General features: G+C 40.0%; 1 protein-coding gene across 5 annotated transcripts in view; it reads right to left on the bottom strand.

The window, feature by feature from the left end:
- The window catches only part of Ppp1r12b (protein phosphatase 1 regulatory subunit 12B), a 203,693-nt gene extending 184,750 nt beyond the window's left edge, over positions 1 to 18,943 (bottom strand). For all 5 annotated transcript variants that reach the window (XM_027945641.2, XM_071600177.1, XM_071600173.1 and 2 more), the window contains exon 1: positions 18,525 to 18,943. In XM_027945641.2, coding sequence (XP_027801442.1) covers positions 18,525 to 18,815 — 291 coding nt within the window. In that variant the 5' untranslated portion in view covers positions 18,816 to 18,943. The remainder of the gene's footprint in view (positions 1 to 18,524) is intronic.
- Positions 18,944 to 23,999: the final 5,056 nt, after the last annotated feature.

Raw genomic sequence — 23,999 nt, forward strand, 5'->3', positions numbered from 1 at the left:
ATAATAATAATATCCACCTCACAGTGACTTATTTAATGAATAGAGAGACAAAGTTTATTATATTTCAAAGTTATATCCCTGTTTTATAAAAGCCCTTAGAAATTTGTCTTAAATTCAAATTGGTCTTAAATTCAATTGAGATGTGCCTGTAGTCCCAGCTACTTAGGAGGCTGAAGTGGAAAGATCATTTGAGCCCAGGAGTTCAAGACCAGCCTGGGCAACACTGCAAGACCTCATCTCAAAAACAAAAACCTAAAAAAAAAGAAAAGAAAACCCCTCTTCAGCTGTGATGACCCTGTAATGAACTAGCTATAGCAAAGAGATGAAGCAAACAGTCTCTATTCTTCCCAGAAAATTAGTTCTGTTTTAAATATCTATTAAGCACTTTATAAGAGTTCTAGCAGTAAAATTCTGCTATTAGCTCAACATGGCAATTGATGAGACATGAATAGACAAGTATCTCACTTGGGTCTCAGTGCAACAGGAACACTCCAACAGGTGAAATGATTCTCAACAGATGGAGTGCAGCTTGGTCATCCTTCAAAATCACTTTCCATTACCCATAGTGATTTATAATGAGGTGAGTCATTATTTTGACCTCATTTTTTCATGCTATTTTCTGTCAAGGAGGTAACAATCTAAACATGGGGAGGAAAATCAATACAAGAGTCATGCTTATAAAACATAAAGCTGTGTTTACGGAATCCAAACAAAATCTGTTTGGGCACTTTAGAGTGACATTGCATACCTGGGTCACCATCTTAAAAAAATAAAAAAACTAACTTAAAAAAAAAAGAAATCTGACAAAAAGTATTGAAAGAAGCTGAAAAAAAGTAAACCTACCTCTCATTAAATGCCTATATATAAATAAAACACAGTTCATAAAACCATATGTACCTTGATGAAATTAGAAAGTCGTATTTCTCCTCAGCCTCAAAGAGCACAATACAAAGTCAGCCAACTCAATCTCCATATGAATATTCCAAAAGTCAATTCCATTTTCTAAGTCAAGTCTATCATGTGCCCATGGTTCACAGCCTAAAACTGATAAAATTAGAATGGACAGTCTTCTCTCCTGACTTCTCCCTTAAGGCAGGTGCCTGGAAAGCAGTCTCTCTCTTCTCCTTACACAGGCAAGTTAACTTTCTTAGTGTTCTCTGGATCCTGTCCTTTTAAATTTTCTTTCATAATGGGTTGGTTGCCTAGGGGGTCAGGAAACAATATTATCAAACTGAAATCTGGAACAATATTTCAAAATAAGAGAAACTTCAGTTAAGAATGAATGGGACAGGGGCTGGCATTGTGGCTCAGAGGTAGAGCACTCACCTAGCATGCGTGAGGCATGGGTTCAATCCTTAGCACCATATAAAATAAAATAAAGATACTGTGTCCACCTATAACTAAAAAATATTTTTTTAAAAAAAGAGTGAATGGAACAGATGAAAGATTGCAGAGAAAGTTTATTCCATTGTCATCTCTGACCAAAATTTACATACAAAGGCCACTCACTAATCTAAATGTAAGGTATCATAACAAGCTTTGTAACAGTCAGCACACTATACCTATATGCTATGGTTTGGACATTCAATGATCCCCAAGAGTTTGTTTTGTTGAAAGCAAGATCCCTAATACAGCTAAATTCAGAGGTAGGGCTTTTAAGCAATGATTAGGCCATGGGGCTATAACCTCATCAGTAGATTAGTGCAAGTGATAAATTATTTGAATGGACTACTGGGTGGTAACTACAGGCAGGTGGGACATGGCTGGAGGAAGCAGATCCAGTCAGTAGATCCCCTGGACTTTATCTGGTCTCTGGCTCCTCTTATTCACTCTGCTTCCCAGCTGCCATAAGCTGGGCAGCTTTCCTCCACCTGCCCTTCCACTATGATGTTCTGCTCCACCTTGGGGCCTAGAGCTGGGAGTTAGTCAACCACTATCTGAAACCATGTGACCAAATAAACTTTCCCTTCTCTAAGTTGTTCTTGTCAGGTATTTTGGTCACAGCAATAAAAAGCTGTCTAACACAATATTAACCATTTTTCTCAAAATTTTCACAATTTATATTTGTTTTATCTGATCGTTGGTATCCCAATTTGAAGCTCAACACAAAGAGCTGTGATAAACAGAAGAAGAAACAGTTATTTACTATAATTCAGATCAAATCAAGATTGACTTGAAGTTTCAAAATTCTATTAGGTCATCAATGGTACTAAATCACAAGGAAAGAGACAACTACACATCATGTGCCTCCTGATAGAAGTATATACCATCACCTGTGATAGGGTCTTGCCAAAACATTTAAACCTGAATCAGATCAAATCTCCAGATATAATTGCCAGTTTACAAAACACACAGGGGCAAAGGAACATGATAACATCACAAGCAAGCAGTTTACAAAACCCAGATTATGAGAACCAGAGTACAAGCAACCTAGTTTTTCAATAAATAAGATACAGAGAAAAAAAAAAGGAAGAACTCATAGATTAGAAGTTTAAATTTTTTAGAAATTCATATTGAAATATTAATAAATACAATTATGTCTGTGATTGGCTATAAAATAATCTAATATACTGGGGATGAGGTAGGAGGACCTATAAATGAAATAAGATTTGAAGCTCAACACAAAGAGTTAGTAACTTTTGAGAATTAGACCATTCCATTCCTGTGTTTTCTGCTTTAAAGTGTTCCATAATAAAAAGGGGTTTGGGGGTTGTTGTTGTTGTTGTTGTTTTAACTTTGGTACAAATAATAATAATAAAATAATAACAGAGCTACGTAGTTCAGGAGGAGGATGCCATAAAAGATCAGGGCTCTAGCGACCTTCCACCATCCTCACTTACTCAGGGATACTAATTATTGTCAGCTCTTCCTTCTTTCCCTCCTTGATGCTTCCTCCACCCCACCCCACCCCACCCCACCAGTACTGATGATTGAACCCAGGGGCACTCTATGTCTCAGCCCCTTTTTATTTTTTATTTAGAGACAGAGTGAAGGGAAAGCAAGGAATAAGAGATGGGAAAGCAAGAAATGAAAATGGAGACCAGTCAGAGATACCCTCGAGAGTTTATTTGTCAGAGCTGACAAATAAAGGCCATCTGTCTATAAAAGAGAGAGGCAAAACAGGCTTGGGTTCTGGGACCTTTATGGGGGAGACTCAGGAATCAGAACTGGGCAGGTCCTGGACAGGTCCTAATGCTGGCAGTTAAGGATTGGGTTAGTATGAGGGAGTGGTGAGCCCTTCTCAGAGACTTGAGAGGAAGAGGGGGGGCCTTCTGTGGGGTTAAAAAGTACCAGCTTGTCAGGAGACAGAGTGGGAAAAGGGAAAGAGGCAGAACTAGGCTTTACCAGAATAGCATTACTGTATTGCCAAAGAAGGTTTCTAATTTATTCAAGAAGAGGCCAGAAAAGATGAGGAACAAGGGTAGTGGAGAATCAGAGACGTGAGCTAAGCAGGGAGATAGGCCATCCATATAGAAGCTCAAAAAGGGGAGATGTTGAGTGGCTTCTTTGGGAGGGCTTGTAATCAAAGAAGAGCAAAGGGAAGGAGTTTAGTCCAATCTAAATGTAATTCAAGGGACAGTTTAGTGAAACTGTTCTTCAAGATCTAGTTGGTACGTTCCACCTTGCCAGAAGACTGGGGATGGTAGGGGATATGAAAATGCCAAGCGATGTTGAGTGCCTTAGCTACAGACCGTGAAACATGGGAAGTGAATTCAGGATCATTATCAGACTGGAGCGAGGAGAGGAGCCCCAATCAGGGAAGAATGTGTTCAACAAGGATGTTGGCCACCGTCGAGGCACATTTACTGGTGGTAGGGAAAGCCTTGAGCCATCCCAAGAAGGTGTTGACAAGTACTAAGAGAAATTTGTACCACTTGACCAGGGGATATGAATGAAATCCAGCTGCCAATCAGAGCAAGGGAGATGTTCCCTAGCCTGGTGTAAAGGGAAGGCAGGTGGGTGAAGACTGGAGGTAGGGTTGGTTTTTTTGGCAGACTTCACAGGAGGCAAAGAGGGTAGAGAGAAATTGTAGGTCCTCTGGAGAGAGTTTAAGGTGGGAAGTGAGAAACTGTTTTAAAGATGTGGTGTTAGGGTGAAAGAAGTTGTGAAGGAAGGTAAGCATCTGTTGAGTGTCAGGTGGGGAAGAATCCGTCAAGGGACTAGCAAGGCAGAGGACCGCAGGTGGAGTAGGCTGTCAGAGGGCAGCAGCCATCACCTCAGAGTCTGCCTTGTGGTTGCCAAGTGTCACAAAGGAGGTATCTGTCTGATGGGATTTACAATGTGAGATTCCAATGGTAGTGGGAAGTTTTGAGGCCTGAAGGAGATCGGAGATAAAGGGGGCACTAGTAATTGAGTTCCCTTGGTGGTAAGGAATCTGCACTCCTTCCAAATAGCAGAGTGGGGGAGAAGAATGTGGAAAACGTATTTACCATCAGTATAGACACTGAGGGAGCCAAAGTGAAGGCTCTAATGAGGGCAATAAGCTCAACCTGCTGATTCTATGTATTATTGGAGAGGGACGCTGCTTCCACAACTGAGGTTAGAGAGACTATAGTATACCTTGCCCAACAAACTCCCTCCAGAAGGAAGAAGGAGCCATCTGTGAACCATGTGTATGTTGCCTGGAACAAGGGGCCTTCCTGTATGTGGGAGGGATGTTGAAGAAACTCCTCCAGAGTTTCAATGCATAAATGGGTAAGAGAAGAAGAGATGGAAGAGTCCTGAGGAACAGGGAGGAGAATAACAGGGTTTAAAGGTGAGCATGTGTGGAAAGTAAGATTGGGATCTTTCACCAGGGAAACCTGTAGAGATAAAAGGTGGCAGGCGGGTAAGGAATGTAAGCCCTTGCAGGTGAGCAGTTCCTTTAGGTGATGGGAAGCCAGGATGGTGAGTGGAGCCCCAAAGGTGAGTTTCTTTGATTCATTAGTGAGTAGAGAGGCTGTGGCCAATGTTCATAAGCAGGGGGCCCATCCCTGAACAATAGGGTCAAGACCCTTTGACAGATAAGCCATAGGGGCAAAGCTTGGCCCTAGCATGTGTCCAAGGACCCCTGCTTTTTAGCCATGTAAAGGTGAAATGGGTGTCGGGGAGAGAGAGAGACCAGAGGCCTGGAGGAGGGCCTGCTGGAGCCTGGTGAAGGACTTTGTAACAGAGTGCAATAGGGGTTCAGAGAGTGAGCCCTGGGCTGCATCACATAGAGGTTTAGCCAACATAGAGTAGTTAGGAATCCAAGCTCTGAAGAATCCTGCCATACCTAGAAAGGAGAGAATTTCTTTCTTAGTAGAGGGCATTGGTATATTAGTGATAAGGACCTTTCTAGCAACCATAATGGCTTTGTGTGTAGGGGTCAGGAGGAGGCCTAGGTATGTTATCATTGCCAAGGAAAGCTGTACCTTGGATGGAGAAACCCTATAGCCATGGGTAGAAAGGAAGTTAAGAAGTTTACAGATGTCCTGATGACTGACCTCAAAGGAGGGGCTACAAAGGAGGTCATCAAGATACTGTGGCACCAAAGACTGAATGAGATGCTAGGTCCTTAGCTAAGGCCTTTCTGAAGATATGAGGGCTGTCTTGGAACCCTTGGGGGAGAACTGTCCACGTTAGCTGAGTGGAGTTATAAGACTCTGGGTCTGCCATGTAAAGGTGAAAATGTCTTGAGAATCAGAATGGAGGGGAACAGAGAAGAAGGCATCTTTCAAGTCTAGTATGAGAAGTAAGAGGTCCCGGAAGGAATGGTGGAGAGAAGGGTATAAGGATTGGTTACCAGGGGATGGATTGGGATGACCACAGAGTTGATGGAATGAAGGTCTTGGACCAAGCAGTAGGAACCATTAAGCTTTCTTACTGCCAAGATGAGGGTGTTATAAGGGGAATGAGTAGGTCTAAGGAATCCCTTTCACAAGAGGTCTTGAATGATTGGCTGTAAGCCTAGGAGTTTTTGCCGGGAGAGTAGGCATTGTGATTGGGCCAGAAAATGGAGGGGGTCTTTGAGACAGATATGAATGGGCTTGTGGTGTGAGGTAATAGAAGGACTTGAAACATTCCAGACAGTAGGGTCCACCTTGGAAGGGTGCCATGGTAAGGCACTGGCAGAGGGAATAGGGGATGGTCCCAAGACAAGGGTGAGGATCAGGGGAGAGGCAGGCGAGTCTGGATAGAAGGATATATGAAGAGAGAAGGAAAGCATAGCCCCCAATTTTATGAGGATGTCCCTTCCCATAAGGGGAACAGGGCACTGTGGAATGACCAAAAAGGATGAGTAAAAATTAGAGAGCCAAAAGCACAAACAAGTCTAGGTGTCTGTGAGGATTGGTAAGGTTTACCCTCTACCTGGACAATAAAGGTGATAGAACGAGTAGTAGGCCCCCAGAACTCGTTGAAGACTGAATATGTAGCCCTGGTGTCTAGGAGGAAGGAGACAGGCCTACCTGAAATACACAGTTACCCTGGGTTCCCATGATAGTAGTGATGGTAGTGGTCGGGTGATGGGGACCTGGGCCTTGTCAGTCCTCTGAAGCCAGTCCTAAGAGTTGGAAAGGGAAACCAGAAGGACCAGAAGGCTGGGAGCCACTATAGGCTCAGGGACAGTCAACGGCCCAGTGTCTCTTCTGATGGCATTTAGGATAAGGGTCCAGAGGCTTGCGAAGCTTAGGACAAGTACAGGCCCAGTGACCTGTCTGACCACATTTAAAACAGAGTCTGGTTGATCCTGAGGGACCCTTCCACGGTCCAGTGGAACCAGGGTCAGATGCTAAGGCTAGATGGACAGCTTGAGCGAGCATCTGATATTCCTGCTTCTGGGCCTTCTCATCTCTCTCGTTATACATCTTAAAGGCCACTTCTAGAACCTCAGCTTGGGGAGTTAGGGGCCCCCTCTCGAGGTACCTTAGTTTGGCCTTAATATTGGGGAAACTCAGGGAGAAAAAGTAGGTCATTAGTAGTGGTCTCCCACCTGGAATCTCAGGATCCAGATTAGTATATTGTAATAAAGCCTTGGTTAGGTTGTCTAAAAATGTTGAAGGGTTTTCATTCTTAGCTTGGAAGAGTTCCTGGAGTCTTTCATAATTGATAGCCTTATGGGCTGCCTTTCTAAGTCCTGCCATAAGGCAAGTAATGAATTGGTTTCTATGAGTTACTCCTCTATGCAAATTATAATCCCAACTGGGGTATCAATCAGGGACTTGCTTCAGTGTCAGTCGGATGGGTAGGAGAGGTCTGATGTACCTCATTAGCATAATTTCTAGCTTGCTCCCAAACTCGCCTACGCTCCTCTGGTCATATGGACCAGATCATAAGGACATCATAGAAGGTCAAATTATATGATGGAGTCAGATATTGAAACTCTTTGATATATGTGGTAGGACTTGAAGTCCCAAGCTGCTTTTCTGTGAAAGATCTGACAAAGAGAAAGACACATGAACCCGGATTACACCATCTACCCCAGTCACCTCAGGTAGAGGACACAGAGATGCGGGTTGGGCAGTGGCAGTCCATGAGCGTGTGGCAGGAGGAGAAAAGGACGGAGGGGCCGAGGGGACAGTTGCTATGGAGGCTTCATTAGAAAGAGAATTGTGGTATGGTGGGGGCTCATCCGCTTGGTCAAAGGAGAAGGAGAAGGAGTCCTGGTAGGATCTTCTGTCCCTTTGGGATCAGGCGTAGGGGAGGTGAGAGCTAAAAGGACTTGTACAGGAGAGCAAGAGTTGCAGAGAGAGGGCTTAGAATGTAGAAAGGAGAAGGCCTAAATGTATGATTTCTCTCTCCATTTTCCTGAATTCTCACAATAGTTGAAAAGATCCCTGATAAGACTGGGATCTAAAGTGCCATTAAGTGGCCATGTAGAGTCATTTTCCAAATGATATTGAGCCAGATATGATTGCACAAGTGGAAAAGTTTTTCGCAGTTTAGGTCTGGAATGAGAGAGAGAGACTCTAGATTAGCCAGGAAGCAGCTTAGGAGACTTTGAGAGGGAATGGATGAGGAACCGCACAAGGTGAGAAGTAGGAGGTGATTTTAGAGGTGGGGCATCCTCCAGTCTCTAGTATCACCAAGTCAAAAGGACAATTACGCTCAGGGGTTGTCACCACTGCTGGGTAAGCATTGAGGCAGGAGACTGAAGAGGCACTTAGGCACTTGGGCACCCGGCCGGGACTACGCAGTAGGGGTAGAAGCCCGTAACCCAAGGCTGAGAGGTAGTCTCACCAGGAACAACTCACAATCATCCTCGGTGATTTTTTCTCAAAACCCAGGACCCAAATAAAAGACCACCTACAGACTCAGTCCACAGTAGGGATCAGCCGTAGCTGTGAAAGCTATGGATGGAGGTGCCCCCAACCACATGATAACCCAGTGCTGGACGATCAACTTCCCAGGACCCGTAAGTCATTTAGGTCAACCAGAGACAGGGGTCTTACCTGAAATGTCCAGTGGTGGGTGCAGAAAGGACATTCAGCAGAATGGAGGGCCTGGTCCCAAAATGGAATCTAGATTGGGGCCCGTGGATGCTCAGTGACCCTCAAAGAGGGGAGCGGGCACACTAGGGAACCTGATCCCAGATTTCGGCAACAAAATGAAAGGAAAGCAAGGAATAAGAGACGGGTAAGCGAGAAATGAAAGATGGAGACCAGGCAGAGATACACACGAGAGTTTATTTGTCAGAGCTGACAAATAAAAGCCATCTCTCTATAGGAGAGAGAGGCAACACAGGCCTGAGTTCTGGGACTTTTATGAGGGAGGCTCAGGAATCAGAGCCAGGTTGAGTCCTGGGTGGGTCCTAATGCTGGCAATTAAGGATTGGGTTGGTATGAGGGAGTAGTGAGCCTTTCTCAGAAACCCCTTGAAAGAGATAGGGAAACCTTTTCCTTAAAATGGCGGCTATCACTTAAGATGGCCACCCAGATGCTAATTATAAATTATAATTATAAAGGGTATCATTAAATTGCCAAGGCTAGCCTAAAACTTAAAATCCTTCACCTCAGTCTCCCAAGTTGCTGAGATTATAAGCATGCCCCAGTGCACTGGGCAATAAAAACATTACAAAAAATAAATAAATAAAGTGGATCATTAGATCCAAAATTTATACATAAAAGCAGACATATCAAGGCTGTGGCTCACTGATAGAGTGCTTGCCTAGCATGTGTGAGGCACTTGGTTTGATCCTCAGCACCATATAAAAATAAATAAAATAAAGATATTGTGTCCATCTACAACTAAAAAAATTAAAAAGAAAAAAAAAGCCAGATATATCATGGATATTCAGAGTATGGCATTGTAAAATACTTTCCCAAATTTGTATTAGATTGAGTCCAACAGATTGTTATCATGTTATAACATTTAAATATACTAGATACAAAACCATTTATAAACTTTTTCATAAACCTATTCAAAACTAGAGTTAAATACCATATTTCATTAGAAATCATATACATATTAATTTTCAATATTGAGAATTAAAGCTCCAGTTTTCCAAGTCAAGTGCCTCACGGGGGGAAAAAAAAAATCTGCATGCCTGATAAAACTTCAGGCCCCTAAATTTACTCAAACCCATTACAGTCAAAGATCTAAGAAACTATTTTTTTAATTAGACTTCGAAAGCAGAGGGAGAAAACTCAACACATTTACAGACAACAATAACAACAAAACAAACTGAGCAAACCATGAATTATCACTCCTAATGAGGTTTCAATTCCTAGTCCAATATAAAATTCGGATCAAGATCTTTAATCTGGATTTATTATTACTTTAGTTAAACCACTAAAGATCTATTTAAGACCCCAAGATCCATCTTTTACCATGTAGAGAAGGTATAAATATGATAATTTTCATCCTTATGGATGAATACTGATGAATACACAAATACTGATAAATATAATACTACACCAACATCCAAGGATGAATACTGATAAATACACAAATACTGATAAATATAATACTACACCAACATCCAAGAATCAGAAGGATGGAATAGAAAAATCACCATGTAGCCAATTTCATATTGCAAGTAATAATGGGAACAAGCTATTCTGCAGACCATTCTCAAAATTTAGTTTAGTTTCTGAAATATATCTACTGTTCAGTAAAAAGTAACAAAAAGCCCAGCATCAAGCATAGAGAAAACATTCAATAAATAAATATGAGAGAATAAATGGCAGAAGAAACTGTTTATTGGCACTAACCTCCCTAACACTGCTCTCCCAAGGCTGCCTTCCAGTGAAAAAACAAATGAATGGAAAACAGAGCAAACCAGACTGGGAAAAATAATAATCTAACCTAACTCACCTAGCTAATCAGCCTGTCAATAACTGGGATATAACCCTTCTGTCCCTAGTTAATTCTAAAACATTCTTAACTCATAAAGTTAATAACCTAGAACATTCTTAACTCATAATGAAACCACTGTAACTAGCTAGAAATCAGCTTTCAAGGAGCCCTGTCATATATTAAAATTTAAAGTTTAATTTAAGTTTAAATTACAATCATATTGAGAAAAGATCTTTTATTTTTCTTACGGAAATCAACAGAAAGACTAATTTTGTTATCCTTAATAAGACAAAAAAAAAATACACCTTTATATAGCCTCCAAATAACATCTCTCTTCTGAAATTGCTTGTTCAAAGATTATAAATTACCAAATCCAACAGTCTTTTTTCAGGCCTCCTCCTCAATTTCCTTATGCTACTCACTTTAACATTCCTGAATATCACTGTACTTTCTGGGTTCTCTTCTCTGTTAATTTCCTATCACTGCTATAACATGTCACCACAATCTTGGTGGGTTAAAACAACAAAACTTATTATTTTGCTGTCTGGAAGTCAGAAGTCTAGAAGCAGTTTCGCTGGCTAAAGTCAGATTGCTGGCTCCTTCTGGAGGCTCTGAAGAGAGAATCTGTGTTCCACTTGCCTGTTTCAGCTTCAAGAGGCCATCTGCATTCCTTGGCTCACTGCCCCTTCCTCAAACCACTCCAATCTTTTGCCTACTTTCACTACTTCTGATTCTGCTCTCTTGCCTTCCTCCTATATAGACTGTTGTGATTAATTGGACTCACCTAGGTAATCCAGGACAATCTCCTCATCTCAACATCCTTATTTTAATCACACCTGCAACATTCTTTGCCATGTAAGGTAAAACACACAGAGCTTCTGTGCATTAGGACAAGGGCATATTTGGGGGCACACTCATTAGCCCTACCACATCCTCCAATGGCTTTAACTTGAATTTCTATATCTTCTTCCTACCACCAAATAGTGTTTCCTACTTTTCTCTTTTTATTTTCTCTATACTCAATGCTTCAACTCTCACCTCTATCTCAAATATGAGAAAATCAAAGTCTAGACAGAACAGTGTCTTGCCTTGATTCACATAAAGGCCAAAAGGGTATTTCTACTTGGATGTCTTCAGAGCACCTCAATTCAGTAATGGACTGAATCCTATTTCTATCTGAACAATACAATTCTTTCAAACTCACAGGCTACAACTGTATTACTCTTTTTGTCATGTTCATTCATCTCTGTCCTTCCATTCATTTTGAAACCCAACTGCAGCTTCATAGTCTTAAAATTTTGCTTTGGTTGGGTTACATCCCTGCTCAAACCCAAAAGTTCTCTACCAAGAAATCCATCAAGCCTTCTGAGCCAATGTTTGAAGTTCAAAGTCCCCGATGATGTCATCCCCACTCTCATCTCAGACCTTCCAAAAATATCCATTAGGATTTCCCAGTGTCCTCAGCCTATACACCATACTCCTTCCTATTTCTTTTCCCACATTGATTTACTGTCCTATACTACCTTCCTTAGTTCCTCTAGTTATGGGCACATCCTTGCCTATGTATCACAGAATCAGCAATTTGAGTACTGAAGATTTTTGTCTGTCTCCAAGTCGGATCATAAATTTCTTGAGAGTAGAAATTCTATCATATATACTTTAGCACAGACTAACAACCTACCTTGAGGCATTCAATAGAAGCTATATATGAAGAATCAAATAAAATTTCTAACAAGAAAAATATATAGCTAGGCACAGTGGTGCATGTCTGTTATTCCAGCAGCATAGGAGGCTGAGGCAGGAGAATTGCAAGTTCAAGACTAGCCTCAGCAACTTAGTAAGACCCTAAGCAATACAGCAAGACCCTGTCTCAAAATAAAAAATAAAAAGATATGGGAATGTTTCTCAGTGGTTAAGCACACCTGGGTTCAATCCTTGGTACCAAAAACAAATAAAGGAGAAGAAGAAGAAAAGAGAAATACATTATAGCACATAAAACTATTTTTAAAAATACTTGCAAAGCATATTTAATATGGGAAAATGACTACAAAAAATTAAGTGAAAAAATTAGATAGTGTTTGTTTTCAACTTTATAAACATATTCATTTATATACGTATGTATACTTAATATAATGAACATTCAAGAAAAACACCTGAAAGGAATATAATAAAATGTTACTGGTATTTATCTCTAAGCAGCCTGATTTTGATTCACTCTAAATTTTTTCTTTATACTTTCATTTTCTACATTTGTTTTTTTTTTAAACAATGAAAGACCATATAGTCTAGTAAGAGGGAGTATAAATATAATATCAAAAGCATGGACTAACATTATAGCCAAACCACTTGGACTTAAATAAATTCTAGCTCTGCCACTTATAATCTTGGTGGCCTTGGGCAGTGTCTGTTTCTCCAACTCTATAAAATCCAGACAATAACATAAGTACCTATCTCATGAGTTGTTCTGAGTATTACATGTGAGTTAATAAATTAAAACCTTAGAATAGACTCTGGCTCAGAATAAATCCTACAGTATATAAGTAGGAGCTACCAATACTACTATTGCTGCTACTACTATTATTGCCAGCATCATTACTAAACGATTAAAAAACATATGACTATTAAAACGGCTTTTACAAAATGGTCAATATTGAATGCAGGCAAGGATGTGTTATGGACTGAATATTTGTATCTCCTCCTAATTCATTTGTTGAAATCCTAAACAATGGTATTAGGAGGTAGGGCCTGTGGGAGGTAATTAGGTCATGAGGGTAGAACCCTAATCCATGAGATTAGTATTTTATAAGAGGACACACAAGAATCTGAACTCACTCTCTCTGCTCTCTACCATGTAAGAATGGAGTAAGAAGACATCTATCTGCAAACCACGAAAGAAGAACTTCACCAAGAAGTCTGCTGGCAACCTGATCTCAAGATTCTCAACCTCCAAAACTGGGAGAAATGAAAGTCTGTGTTTAAGGCCCACGTGTTTTGGTACCTTGTTATTGCAGCACATGCTGACTAAGACAGAATGCAAAGCCAATAGAATTCGTACATTGCTGTTTAGAATGAAATGGTAAAGCTACTTTGGAATATTGTTTGGCAATTTCTTAAAAACTTAAACATTCATTACCACATGATTGAGTTATCTCACTCCTAGGGGTCTAACAAAATGAAATTTTTAAAAAATGTTCACACAAAAACATATGGAAATGTTTGTAATAGCTCAATTTATTATTTCCAAAATCTGGAAATAAATCAAATATCTTCAACCATGAATAGATAAACAAACTGTGTACACCCATATGGTAGAATATCACTCAACAGCAAAGACCAACTATCTATTGTTAACAACACAGATGAGTCTCAATACAACACAGCAAAGGAAAGCAGACAGATTCAAATTCGATCTACAAGGCATTGTGATGACAAGGGTAGAAAATTTTTGAATGGCTGCCATGGGTTTGGGTAGGAGATGGGGTTGGCTACAGAGGAGCACAAAGAAATTGTGAGAGTAATGGTAAAGTTATACATCTTGTATAGTAGAAGTTACAAACTCATGAAACTCATAATAAAAAGGGTGAACTTTACCACATATAAAGTATATCTTAATTTTAAAAATTTTTAAATGAAAATAAATAATGACAATTTTAAGTTACCAACAAGACCTGTCCAACCCCTTACCTTCAGCAGAATTATGCTTACTCTACATACATGGACAGCTGCCTATTTCAAAACACAAAGAATATTCTAAAAACTCAAATTGCAATATATAGTTACTTGATAGGACTTTAAGAATGGGGAAGAAAACTTTACCTAGGGAACACATGAATTTCATTTGCAACTGTACTTAAAAAAAAAATCCAGGAGAACCTAATATCTAAATCTTGCTTTGAAGTCTATTATGACATGGGAACTTGAACTAAAACACAGCAAGGGGCCAGGGGCCCAACACAGTCTGATGCATCGTATCAACCAATCTGAAGAGGTAAGCTACTACAATAACTGATGATGAATAACTGTTGTAGATGCACAATAATGAAGGAGCCAAGAGGATTTTCTGAATCCCATATTGCCATGGGTCCTGACACTAAGCAAAATAAATCAATACTCAGGGTAAGGCAAAAGTCACTTTACAGATAAAATTATAAGAATAAATAATGAGTTAGGAATAAAAGAGAAAGGAATAGAAGACAAATTTCATTTTTACACAAGTTAACATACATAGCATACTATTTGACATTGAACTCAGCACACTGTCATCTTCATCTTCTGTCTCATTCTGAATATAAATGGCTCTGTCTATTCTCCTCTCTTCATCTGCTTCTAGCTCTACCTCTCTTCCAGAGAAATATGTAATTTAACCTCCCTGAGACTACAAGGTCAGATTGAGGTAGCTCTAAATGAGAGAGGCTACTATGAATTGAATTCCAGCCTGGAGTGACCCTGCAGGTCAAAACTTGGACCCTGAGACCACTACAAAGCCAACGTTAATTTCTAAGTATAGAATCATTCTAACCTCCGTGGTATCCCTCTAAACGAAGACTGGTCAGACTGGGCTGGTGACAAGATCTATGTGAACTGACATCAGAATCCCTCACCACACCCAGCACAGATAAAAGTGCCAATCTAATATATGCTGAAAGAATAAGCAGGCAATCATTTTAATGAATTTAAGAAAATCTCCTTTCTGAAAGCAAGCACTCGCCTTTTACAACAACCCAATGATTTGGTAGATATAATTCCTAAAAGTCTCTGTGTAGGCCTAGAGCACCCAAGACTTTAATGCTAAGATATCAAGATATCAACCTTACTAAATAAATAAAATTTTAAAGTACCAGTTCACATGAAATTATCAGCATATACTTTTCTTCTTTGTAATGTGTTTACACAAATAAAATGGATATTTCTTTGTGAGGGAAAATAAGTGTTTTCAAGGTATATACAATCAGATTAATACCTATCAAACATACCAAATCTTAATTTATTTATTCCCCAAAATGTAGTTAGTCTTCCTCAGTTTCCAACGCTTTCTTCAGAGTTGGTCTAACTTTTGAGATAGTTCTTATCCCCACCTATTTCAAGTATTATTAATAGGCCTCCTGGACCTTGTTATCTTTGACTCAAGCACCTCGTGGTCTCAGCAAAGGCTGCCAAGAAAGAAAGGTCTTTTAAGTCAAAAGTAGCATCACAGCTGCAGTAAGAACAAATTGTCTACTGTTTCCTTGTAGAAAAGGAGAAAAATCATCCCCCAATATTACATGGGGGTTTCTTCCAAGATGACAATTCACAGTTGGTCAAGTGACCATGGCCAAAACAAAGGAAAGAAAGGAATCAATTATCCAGATAATGCACACCATGTTTATATAACAGGCAGATATTTTAACTAAATAATTCAGACGTTTTTTACTACTCACTCTCAATGTTGCAGAGGTGAATCAGTAGTAAGGTAGGTGGCTCAGACTGGCAGCTCCACTCTTTGTTTTTTGGGGTTTTTTAGTTATAGTTGGACACAATACCTTTATTTTGTTTATTTATTTTTATGTGGTGCTGAGGTTCAAACTCAGGGCCTCCCACATGCTAGGCGAGCGCTCTACCGCTGAGCCACAACTCCAGCCTCCCTGCCCCCCACAGCTCCATTCTTATGTTCTGAAAATCATCTTTTATGTACTTTAAAAGTTCTTCAGATTATGCTAAAACATATTGCAACTCTTTGTAAAATGATTTGTCAAAATTTCCAAGCTAATGGAGGCTTGTCTTGATTCAAAAAGATGGTTTTTCAACAGAAGATTGCTTTGACCTTAAATCTTTGAGTATATTAATTTTTAGCTGAATTCATCTGGTATTGAATATACGTATTCAGTTCAACTCACTACCAGTCCTGCAGATGTGAAGAAATGTCTATAATGCATTTGCAGGTAGTTAAAAAGAAAAATCCTACAGTTGTCATCCCTTTCCTCTTCTATTTCAAGAAATTACTGCTGGGTGCAGTGGTACACACCTGTAATCCAGTGACTCGGGACTCTGAGGCAGGACAACCACAAGTTCAAGGCCAGCCTGGGTAACTTAGCAAGACCCTGTCTCAAAATAAAAAATAAAAAGGGCTGGGGGTTCAGGTCAGTGGCAGTATACCCCTGGATTCAGTCCTTGGTACTGCATGAAGGGGCTGGGGGGGGGGGGGGCGTGGAGATTGATTAAATGTGAAACGCATACCGAGATGTTGCACTTCACAGTTGGGAGTGGTAATGAAAGAGAGAAGGAAAGGCACCAAGGTACTCAGTCTCAGTAGAAGGGCTCAGAAAAATCTGAAATGGTAAGATCTACCATGAGTGACCTCAAAGAAAATGCTTTACTCAGAATGATATTAAAATGAGTATAGGAAGAACCAGACTTAGCTAGCTAGCACAATCACTTTAAAAGAAACAGATTACTGAGTTACACTAAAAAGAAGGGTGGTTCAATAGAAAGGTGGTTCAAAAAAGGATTAGAAAGCCAGATTTCATTTTTCTATCCTCTAGAACCCATAAAATTATTTCCAGAATCCAGATCTCAATCTCCTTCACATCACGGATACATTCGAAAAATAAGAATTAACCTTTCCAAAATTAACCTCAGAAATTTGAAGTTTAAAATTTAACTTAGGATCTATCTTATTTTATACCCAGTGCCTTATTCAGTGGTATATAGAGCTCTGCAATTTAAATCTGAAAAATCCATACCTGCAAGCAATTTTCTCTTTTCTAACTTGCACTAGTAACAATTATTCTGGACTTCAATTTCCTTATCTGGAAAATGGGACTAACAACTTACTTGCCACATCTAATTCAGAGAGTCTCTACTGAGGTTCACATGAGGTTGGCCTTATGAAATCATTTAAACCTCAAAGCAATATACAAATATTGGCTGCTGAGGTGCACCACTGTTGGAGGCAGAAAAAAAATGGATTAAAACTAGGATGATAATTACCTTAAAGAGAAGGGCTTCAAAAACAGCAAGGAGCAATTTTAAGCCATTGGCCATATGTATTTAGGGAAGTGGTTTGACATAAAGCCTTGTTTTCTGGTTTGTTTTTGCATTTTTTTTAAGTACTAGAGATTAAACCCAAGGCCTCACACATGCTAGGCAAACATTTTACCACTGAGCTATATCCCCTGCCCTTTTTATTTTATTTTGAGACAGGTTTCCGCTAAAGTTGGCTGCCCTCTGACTTATGGTTCTCCTGCCTCAGCCTCCAGAATGGCTGGGATTACAGGAGTGCACCACCATGCCCAGCTTGAATTATTATTTAGAAGTGGATTCTCATGCAAACACATTCACTTTGCACAGACAGCAAGAGAAAAATAAGGAAGATTAAGAGTGGGTGTCCAGCTCTCAGTCACCAAAATAACTGATAAAGTTCACTTGGGGAAAGAGGGTGGAGTTAGTTATAACAGCAGGTATATAGAGAATATTGTTGCATAAGTGAGAGAAACAAAAGTGTTATTACCAACTATAGAACTGTCAGGTCATCTACAATCATAAAAATACACACACACACACACACACACACACACGTTTCTAGAGGCTTTAGGAAAAAACTCGAAAGTCTATTTTATAAGTATCAAACAGAAGGGCTTCCTTAGCTTAGTTCTCCACATGAAACCTGAGGGAAGTAGCATTGCTGGGAAGAAAATATGACACCCATAACAATGAGGTCAAGGGTGTTCTAGGAGCTATAGCCTGGAGAAGATACAAACTGTTTTTTAAGCACTGCAAATCAGCCAAACAAGGTGTGGTTTCAGAAGATCTGCTTGCCTTAACCCAGTCTAAGAATTTACTCTTTAAGGGACCTAGGATATTGGATAATGGGGCCACACAAACACAAAACTGAATTATCTGCAAGAGCATCACACAATGATACTAACTATGCATATAAGTGACACTGTTTGTGGGCACACCAACAAGATAGAAGGGAAGACGACTAATCTATAGGGATAACACTATGGACCAAATCACCAGTAACCATGACAACCCAAGTTGGAGGGAGGGAAATACAAACACTGACCAAACATCAGGGTGACAAAATTCCTTCAGGTAGGGACCCTGAGGTAGGAAAAAGACTTGATTAGTGGAGGAAGGTGACCAATAATGAAAGTGAGTTGGCCAGAGAGGCAGTGTCCATACAGGAGGTCTCGGAGGTGACACTAATACTCTCCACGAGGCGAATCACAGGGCTAAGGGCTCGTCCGTAGGAGACTGGACGCCTATATGACCGAAAAGGGAGTTACCTGGTGCAGGGCTGTCAAGCCGTCCACGTTGACGGTGTTGATGTCCGCACCTCTCGTCAGAAGCTTTTTCACCTCGTCCGTGTCCCCGCTAGAGCAGGCAGCCAGAAACACAGCGCCGTCTTCGAAGCGGACCTTGGGGCTCCCGCGCCTAGTCTGTGGCTGCCGCCCCGTGCTTCGTCGCTCCGCCGGCTCCTGCTCTGTCAGCGAGCCCCGCCAGCGCCGCAGCTGCTCAGCCCGCCGCATTCGCGCCGACTCTGCCCGCTTCCCGCCCAGGTGCTCCAGCTCCGCCATGGCTCCGGCCTGGACAGGTGCTGCCGAAACTACCACCACAAGACTGTTGGTGCAGCTTGGGTTGCCGCTGCCGCCTCCCTCAGAGCGCTTCACCCGGGAGCAGAAGGCGGAGACCACAGCACCGCCATCTTTACTCCTCCCGCCACTAGCACCGCCCGCGCGCTCGCTCGGCTTCAACACGCAGGCGCTGCCCTGGCCTCGGGTCATCACGGGAGTTGTAGTAGGAGACGTGCCCTGAGGGCACCCCTTCCCCGAAGGGGAACTACATATCCCTGGATGCATCAGAAATAAAAGCGAGGACCGGCTGTTTCCCTTCTTCGCCAGGGGACCCAGCGAGGTCACCTTTGCCCTAAAGCTGGAATCGTTTCCCCGACGTGCGTCAGCGTCTCCCTCTAGGCATTTTGGGAGTCGTAGTTTATTCTTGTTAGGACTACTAACTAATCTTACTTTGGGAGTGGAATAAATTACACAATAAGTGCAATAAATACTCCCTGAAAGATTTGATTCCATGTTGAGGTTCTAAATCTAGAGTTTTATTAACATGTACTAATCACAGTAAATAGGAATGTGAGTGAGGAAGAGAAGCATCCATACACATAAGGCAATACATGTATTACATAAATATTTTCAACATGACACTTATTCTGAGCCCAGAAAAGATATTTAAAAGAACGCGTTCAGGTGTAGTGCCAAGAGCTTAAGCTTTGAATTCAAATTGAATTCACATATTTAGACAAGTTACTGGACTTCTCTGAGCCTGTTTCCTTACGCATAAAACTGAGATAATGATACCTCAAAGGGTAGTCTCATGGATTAAATGTGATAAGGTATGCAAGGATAACTAGTGCTATTCTTGGAACAATAAGTTAGCAATAAATATTAATTTCCGTTCATTCTCCCTCCTCTCCTCTATTCTTGTCATGGATCTTAAATATTACCAGACAGAATGGACATTTTGTCTTCCATGATTTTTTTTTTCCAAAGCCACAGAAAGATACTATGCAACATTCTAAACTCCTAAGGCAACAAGTGGAATATTTTCATATTCAACATGAATTGCTTATAAAACCTTTGTGTCTAATTGATTTAATAACTATACCCTCTAAGGCCTTAGCCCTGGACAAAATATAATTAAATGTGTTATCCATAATTAAAGACAACATATACAAATATTTGGTTCTTTCATATTTTCTGCATATTTGAAATTGTTCTTTAAAAATGTTACAAAAACCCTGCACATGGTGGTGCATGCCTATAATCTCAGCTACTGGCAAAGCTGAGGTAGGAGTATTGAAATTCCAATAACGTATCCAGACCCTGCCTCAAAATAAAATTTTTGGAAGGATTGGGGATGTAGCTCAATGGTGGAATGCATGCTTAGCATGCACTAGGTCCTGGGTTCAATTCCTAGTGCCACCTAAAAAAAAGCAGCAAAATGACTAGGTATTGTAAAGGGAAACTTATTTTTTTTTATTGGTTGTTCAAAACATTACAAAGCTCTTGACATATCATATTTCATACATTAGATTCAAGTGGGTTATGAACTCCCATTTTTACCCCAAATACAGATTGCAGAATCACATCGGTTACACATCCACATTTTTACATAATGCCATATTAGTAACTGTTGTATTCTGCTACCTTTCCTATCCTCTACTATCCCCCTTCCCCTCCCCTCCCATCTTCTCTCTCTACCCCATCTACTGTAATTCATTTCTCTCCTTGTTTTTTTTTTCCCATTCCCCTCACAACCTCTTATATGTAATTTTGTATAACAATGAGGGTCTCCTTCCATTTCCATGCAATTTCCCTTTTCTCTCCCTTTCCCTCCCACCTCATGTCTCTGTTTAATGTTAATCTTTTCCTCCTGCTCTTCCTCCCTGCTCTGTTCACAGTTGCTCTCATTATATCAAAGAAGACATTTGGCATTTGTTTTGGGGGGATTGGCTAGCTTCACTTAGCATAACCTGCTCTAATGCCATCCATTTCCCTGCAAATTCCATGATTTTGTCATTTTTTAGTGCAGAGTAATACTCCATTGTGTATAAATGCCACATTTTTTTATCCATTCATCTATTGAAGGGCATCTGGGTTGGTTCCACAGTCTAGCTATTGTGAATTGTGCTGCTATGAACATCGATGTGGCAGTATCCCTGTAGTATGCTCTTTTAAGGTCTTCAGAAACTTATTTTTATTATACTCTCATTATGAACATTTGCCTGTTCCTCAATTTTCTCTGAAATGCACTGGAAATCATACACTGAAGAAGTAAATAAATCTAAAAATTGAAAGCCTCACATAAAAACTGACATACAAATACAAAATATTATGTTTAATAATAGTATGTCTATATTCCATATGCTTTAAGTTGAATATTCCTAAATGTCTTATAAATACTAATTAAGCCTTACAGCATCTTTATATGCAATGACTAAAAATGTGCATAAAAATAAATCACTAATGTATACTTTTGGTGGGGGGGAGTGGGGATTGCACCCAGGGAACCACTGAGTTACATCACCAGCTCTTATTTTATTTTTTATTTTGAGACAGGATCTTGCTAAGGTGCTTAGGGCCTTGCTGAGACTGGCCTCAAACCTGAAATCCTCCTGCCTCAGCCTCCCAAATTTCTAGAATTACAGGTGTGCATCACCATGCCCGGCTCATTTCTTTTGATTATATTCTTTTTGCATTCAGAAACAAGAAATTTAAATAAATCAAATTGAAAAAAATAAATTAAAATTGGCCAAGTTCAGTTTAAATTCTTCTTTCCTCAAGAAAAGTTTCAATTTCAACAATAATAAAGTCTCAATACTAGGAAGATTCTGGAAGCAGGAAGTACTTCCTTACTAATTATATTTGCCTTTTTTCTTCTTCCTCATCTTCCCTTCCTCCTTTCCCCCTTGTTTCCTCTTCTCCTTTCCTTCTACTTTTCTCATTATAGTAACCTTCTCTTAGGAGACTTTACAGAAAGGTGTAAATAGCTAAGTTCCTTGTCTAATTAATTTAAGAGCAAACCTACCCAGAAGAAGAGAAATGTGTCTTTGAACTAAGTGATTACTACAAATAATAATAATTATTTACACTATAATTTTTTTAGTTAAAATCAAGTCAGTTTTTTTCTAACCAACCAGGTCTCTGAGAATAAATTACACAATAAGTTTATTAAACAAGTATGATAGTTTAAATTTAGAACGGAATGCCTTAAAGAAAATATTTTTATATATAAGCAAGTAAATCCTGACAAATAAGCCTGCATACAAATAAAATACAATTTTTGTACTTTCAAATGTACTAAATCCTCTATGTTATTCTATAAAGGGAAGAAACTTTTATAAAATTGTAATTTTCCATATCCACAATTTAAACAATAAATTTTAAGATTAGACTACTCCATTTAAAAAGCAATATGACAGGCTGTGGTTGTGGCTCAGTGGTAGAGCACTCACCTAGCACACGTGAGGCACTGGGTTTGATCCTCAGCACCACATAAAAATAAAATAAAGGTATTGTGTCCACCTACAACTAAAAAGTAAATATTAAGAAAAAAAAGGCAATGACACCTGTAGACAGTTTATGAAACATTTTTATTCTGGCCTCTATTCCCACTAGGTCCTATAGCTCCCTCTGGTGGGCAAATTGAACTGTACAGTTAACACCCAGTCCTTTCTTTTCCCTGTCCATCTCCGTTCCTTCTGCCAAAACTCAATTTGCAGGTTTTCTATTAACACTCCTTTCCACAAAACTCAATAGTTAGTACTTTTTATAAGAGACATATTAATACCTATTTCTCAAAGAATCACTCAAGGAAGTAAATAATTTCAGTTGTGAGGCAGAACTGTAATTGAGATACAACAGTTCAGGTAAAAAGAAAATAAGACATTGAGGGGATTAAATATCAGTAAAATATCAAAATAAAATAAGACATAACTCCAAAATTATGGGAAAAAAAACCCACTTCACTGCACTGAGTAATTTCTAACAATAAATGCAAACTCCCAACAGCTAACTGGAAACTAGACTGGACAGTAACAGGATTCCTGATGTTTCATAATCTCATAATAATTCTCATAACTCATAAGCTATTTTATTTAGTTGGTTCAGTCGTATAACTAAAGTGAGGAATTCCAGAGTAGGATCATAGAATTCTAGTGACTGTGTGGGTCTACTGAGGAGAGAAAACACACCATGCAGTTCATGGAGAACCAGTTGCTACCTAACATCAATTTGGACTAAATCTCTGCAGTTGCCAAAATTATATTGGTTTACAAGTTCAGGAAGAGACTGTTCTTTGCTCCTATGCCACCACTGTTCTAAAATGACACAATGAGCTAAGAGCAATGATAAGATGAAGGTTGGGTTTTATTTGTTTTTTGTTGTTGTTGTCCCACATACAGTATTCCCAAAGGCTAGTCAAGTTCCAGCCCTGTCCTTTGTATTCTCAGGTCCAAGCCATCCTACACCTCTCAAGGAGCATTCACCTCTGGCAGAGGCAGCTCTATCAAGGTTGGTTTAGCTATAAACAGGTACTTCCTCATTCAGGTACTTCCTTTAACAGCTTAAAAGTCGTCTGTTCCAAGGCTGGGGATATGGCTTCGTGGTAGGATGTGCTAGGTCCTGAGTTAGAGCCCCAGAACAGTGGCAAAAATAAATAAATAAAAATTCATCTATCCCAAACTTCCACCCAATACAAGAATCCCTTTTGCGTCATTTTAACAAATAATTACCCAACTTCCACTTGAACACTTCCAGTGATGCTCTGGAATTCACTCTCTTCACTTTTTAGAGTTCTGATAGCCAAAATGCTTTACTGAACTAAATTTCAACTTTAATTATCATCCATTCATCTTACATGTAGGTTATGAAGTAAAGTCTATCGTATGAAAAATATTTAAAAGAAACGAAGACAGTGATCGCCTATTCCCTTCTTCAGATTAAATGTTTCCGGTTCCTTTCCTTGTTCTCTTTCCAACTTTCCGCCTGGACAAAGCCAACCTTGTAACCGCTCGAGTGGCGCCAGGTAGCGCAGCCCGAACAGCGCCTCCAGGAACCTCAGAAGAGGTCGGCTGGGCGTAGGGATTTGAAGGGTGGCGCCAGAACGCGCGCTCCAATTTGAATGAGGCATGAGCGGAAGAGGGCCCAGAGCGCTGGCCAATAGACGGGTGTACTCGTCTCCAGGGAATT

This window comes from Marmota flaviventris, chromosome 12 (assembly GCF_047511675.1).
Source record: "Marmota flaviventris isolate mMarFla1 chromosome 12, mMarFla1.hap1, whole genome shotgun sequence".
In the NCBI taxonomy this organism is placed as follows: domain Eukaryota; kingdom Metazoa; phylum Chordata; class Mammalia; order Rodentia; family Sciuridae; genus Marmota; species Marmota flaviventris.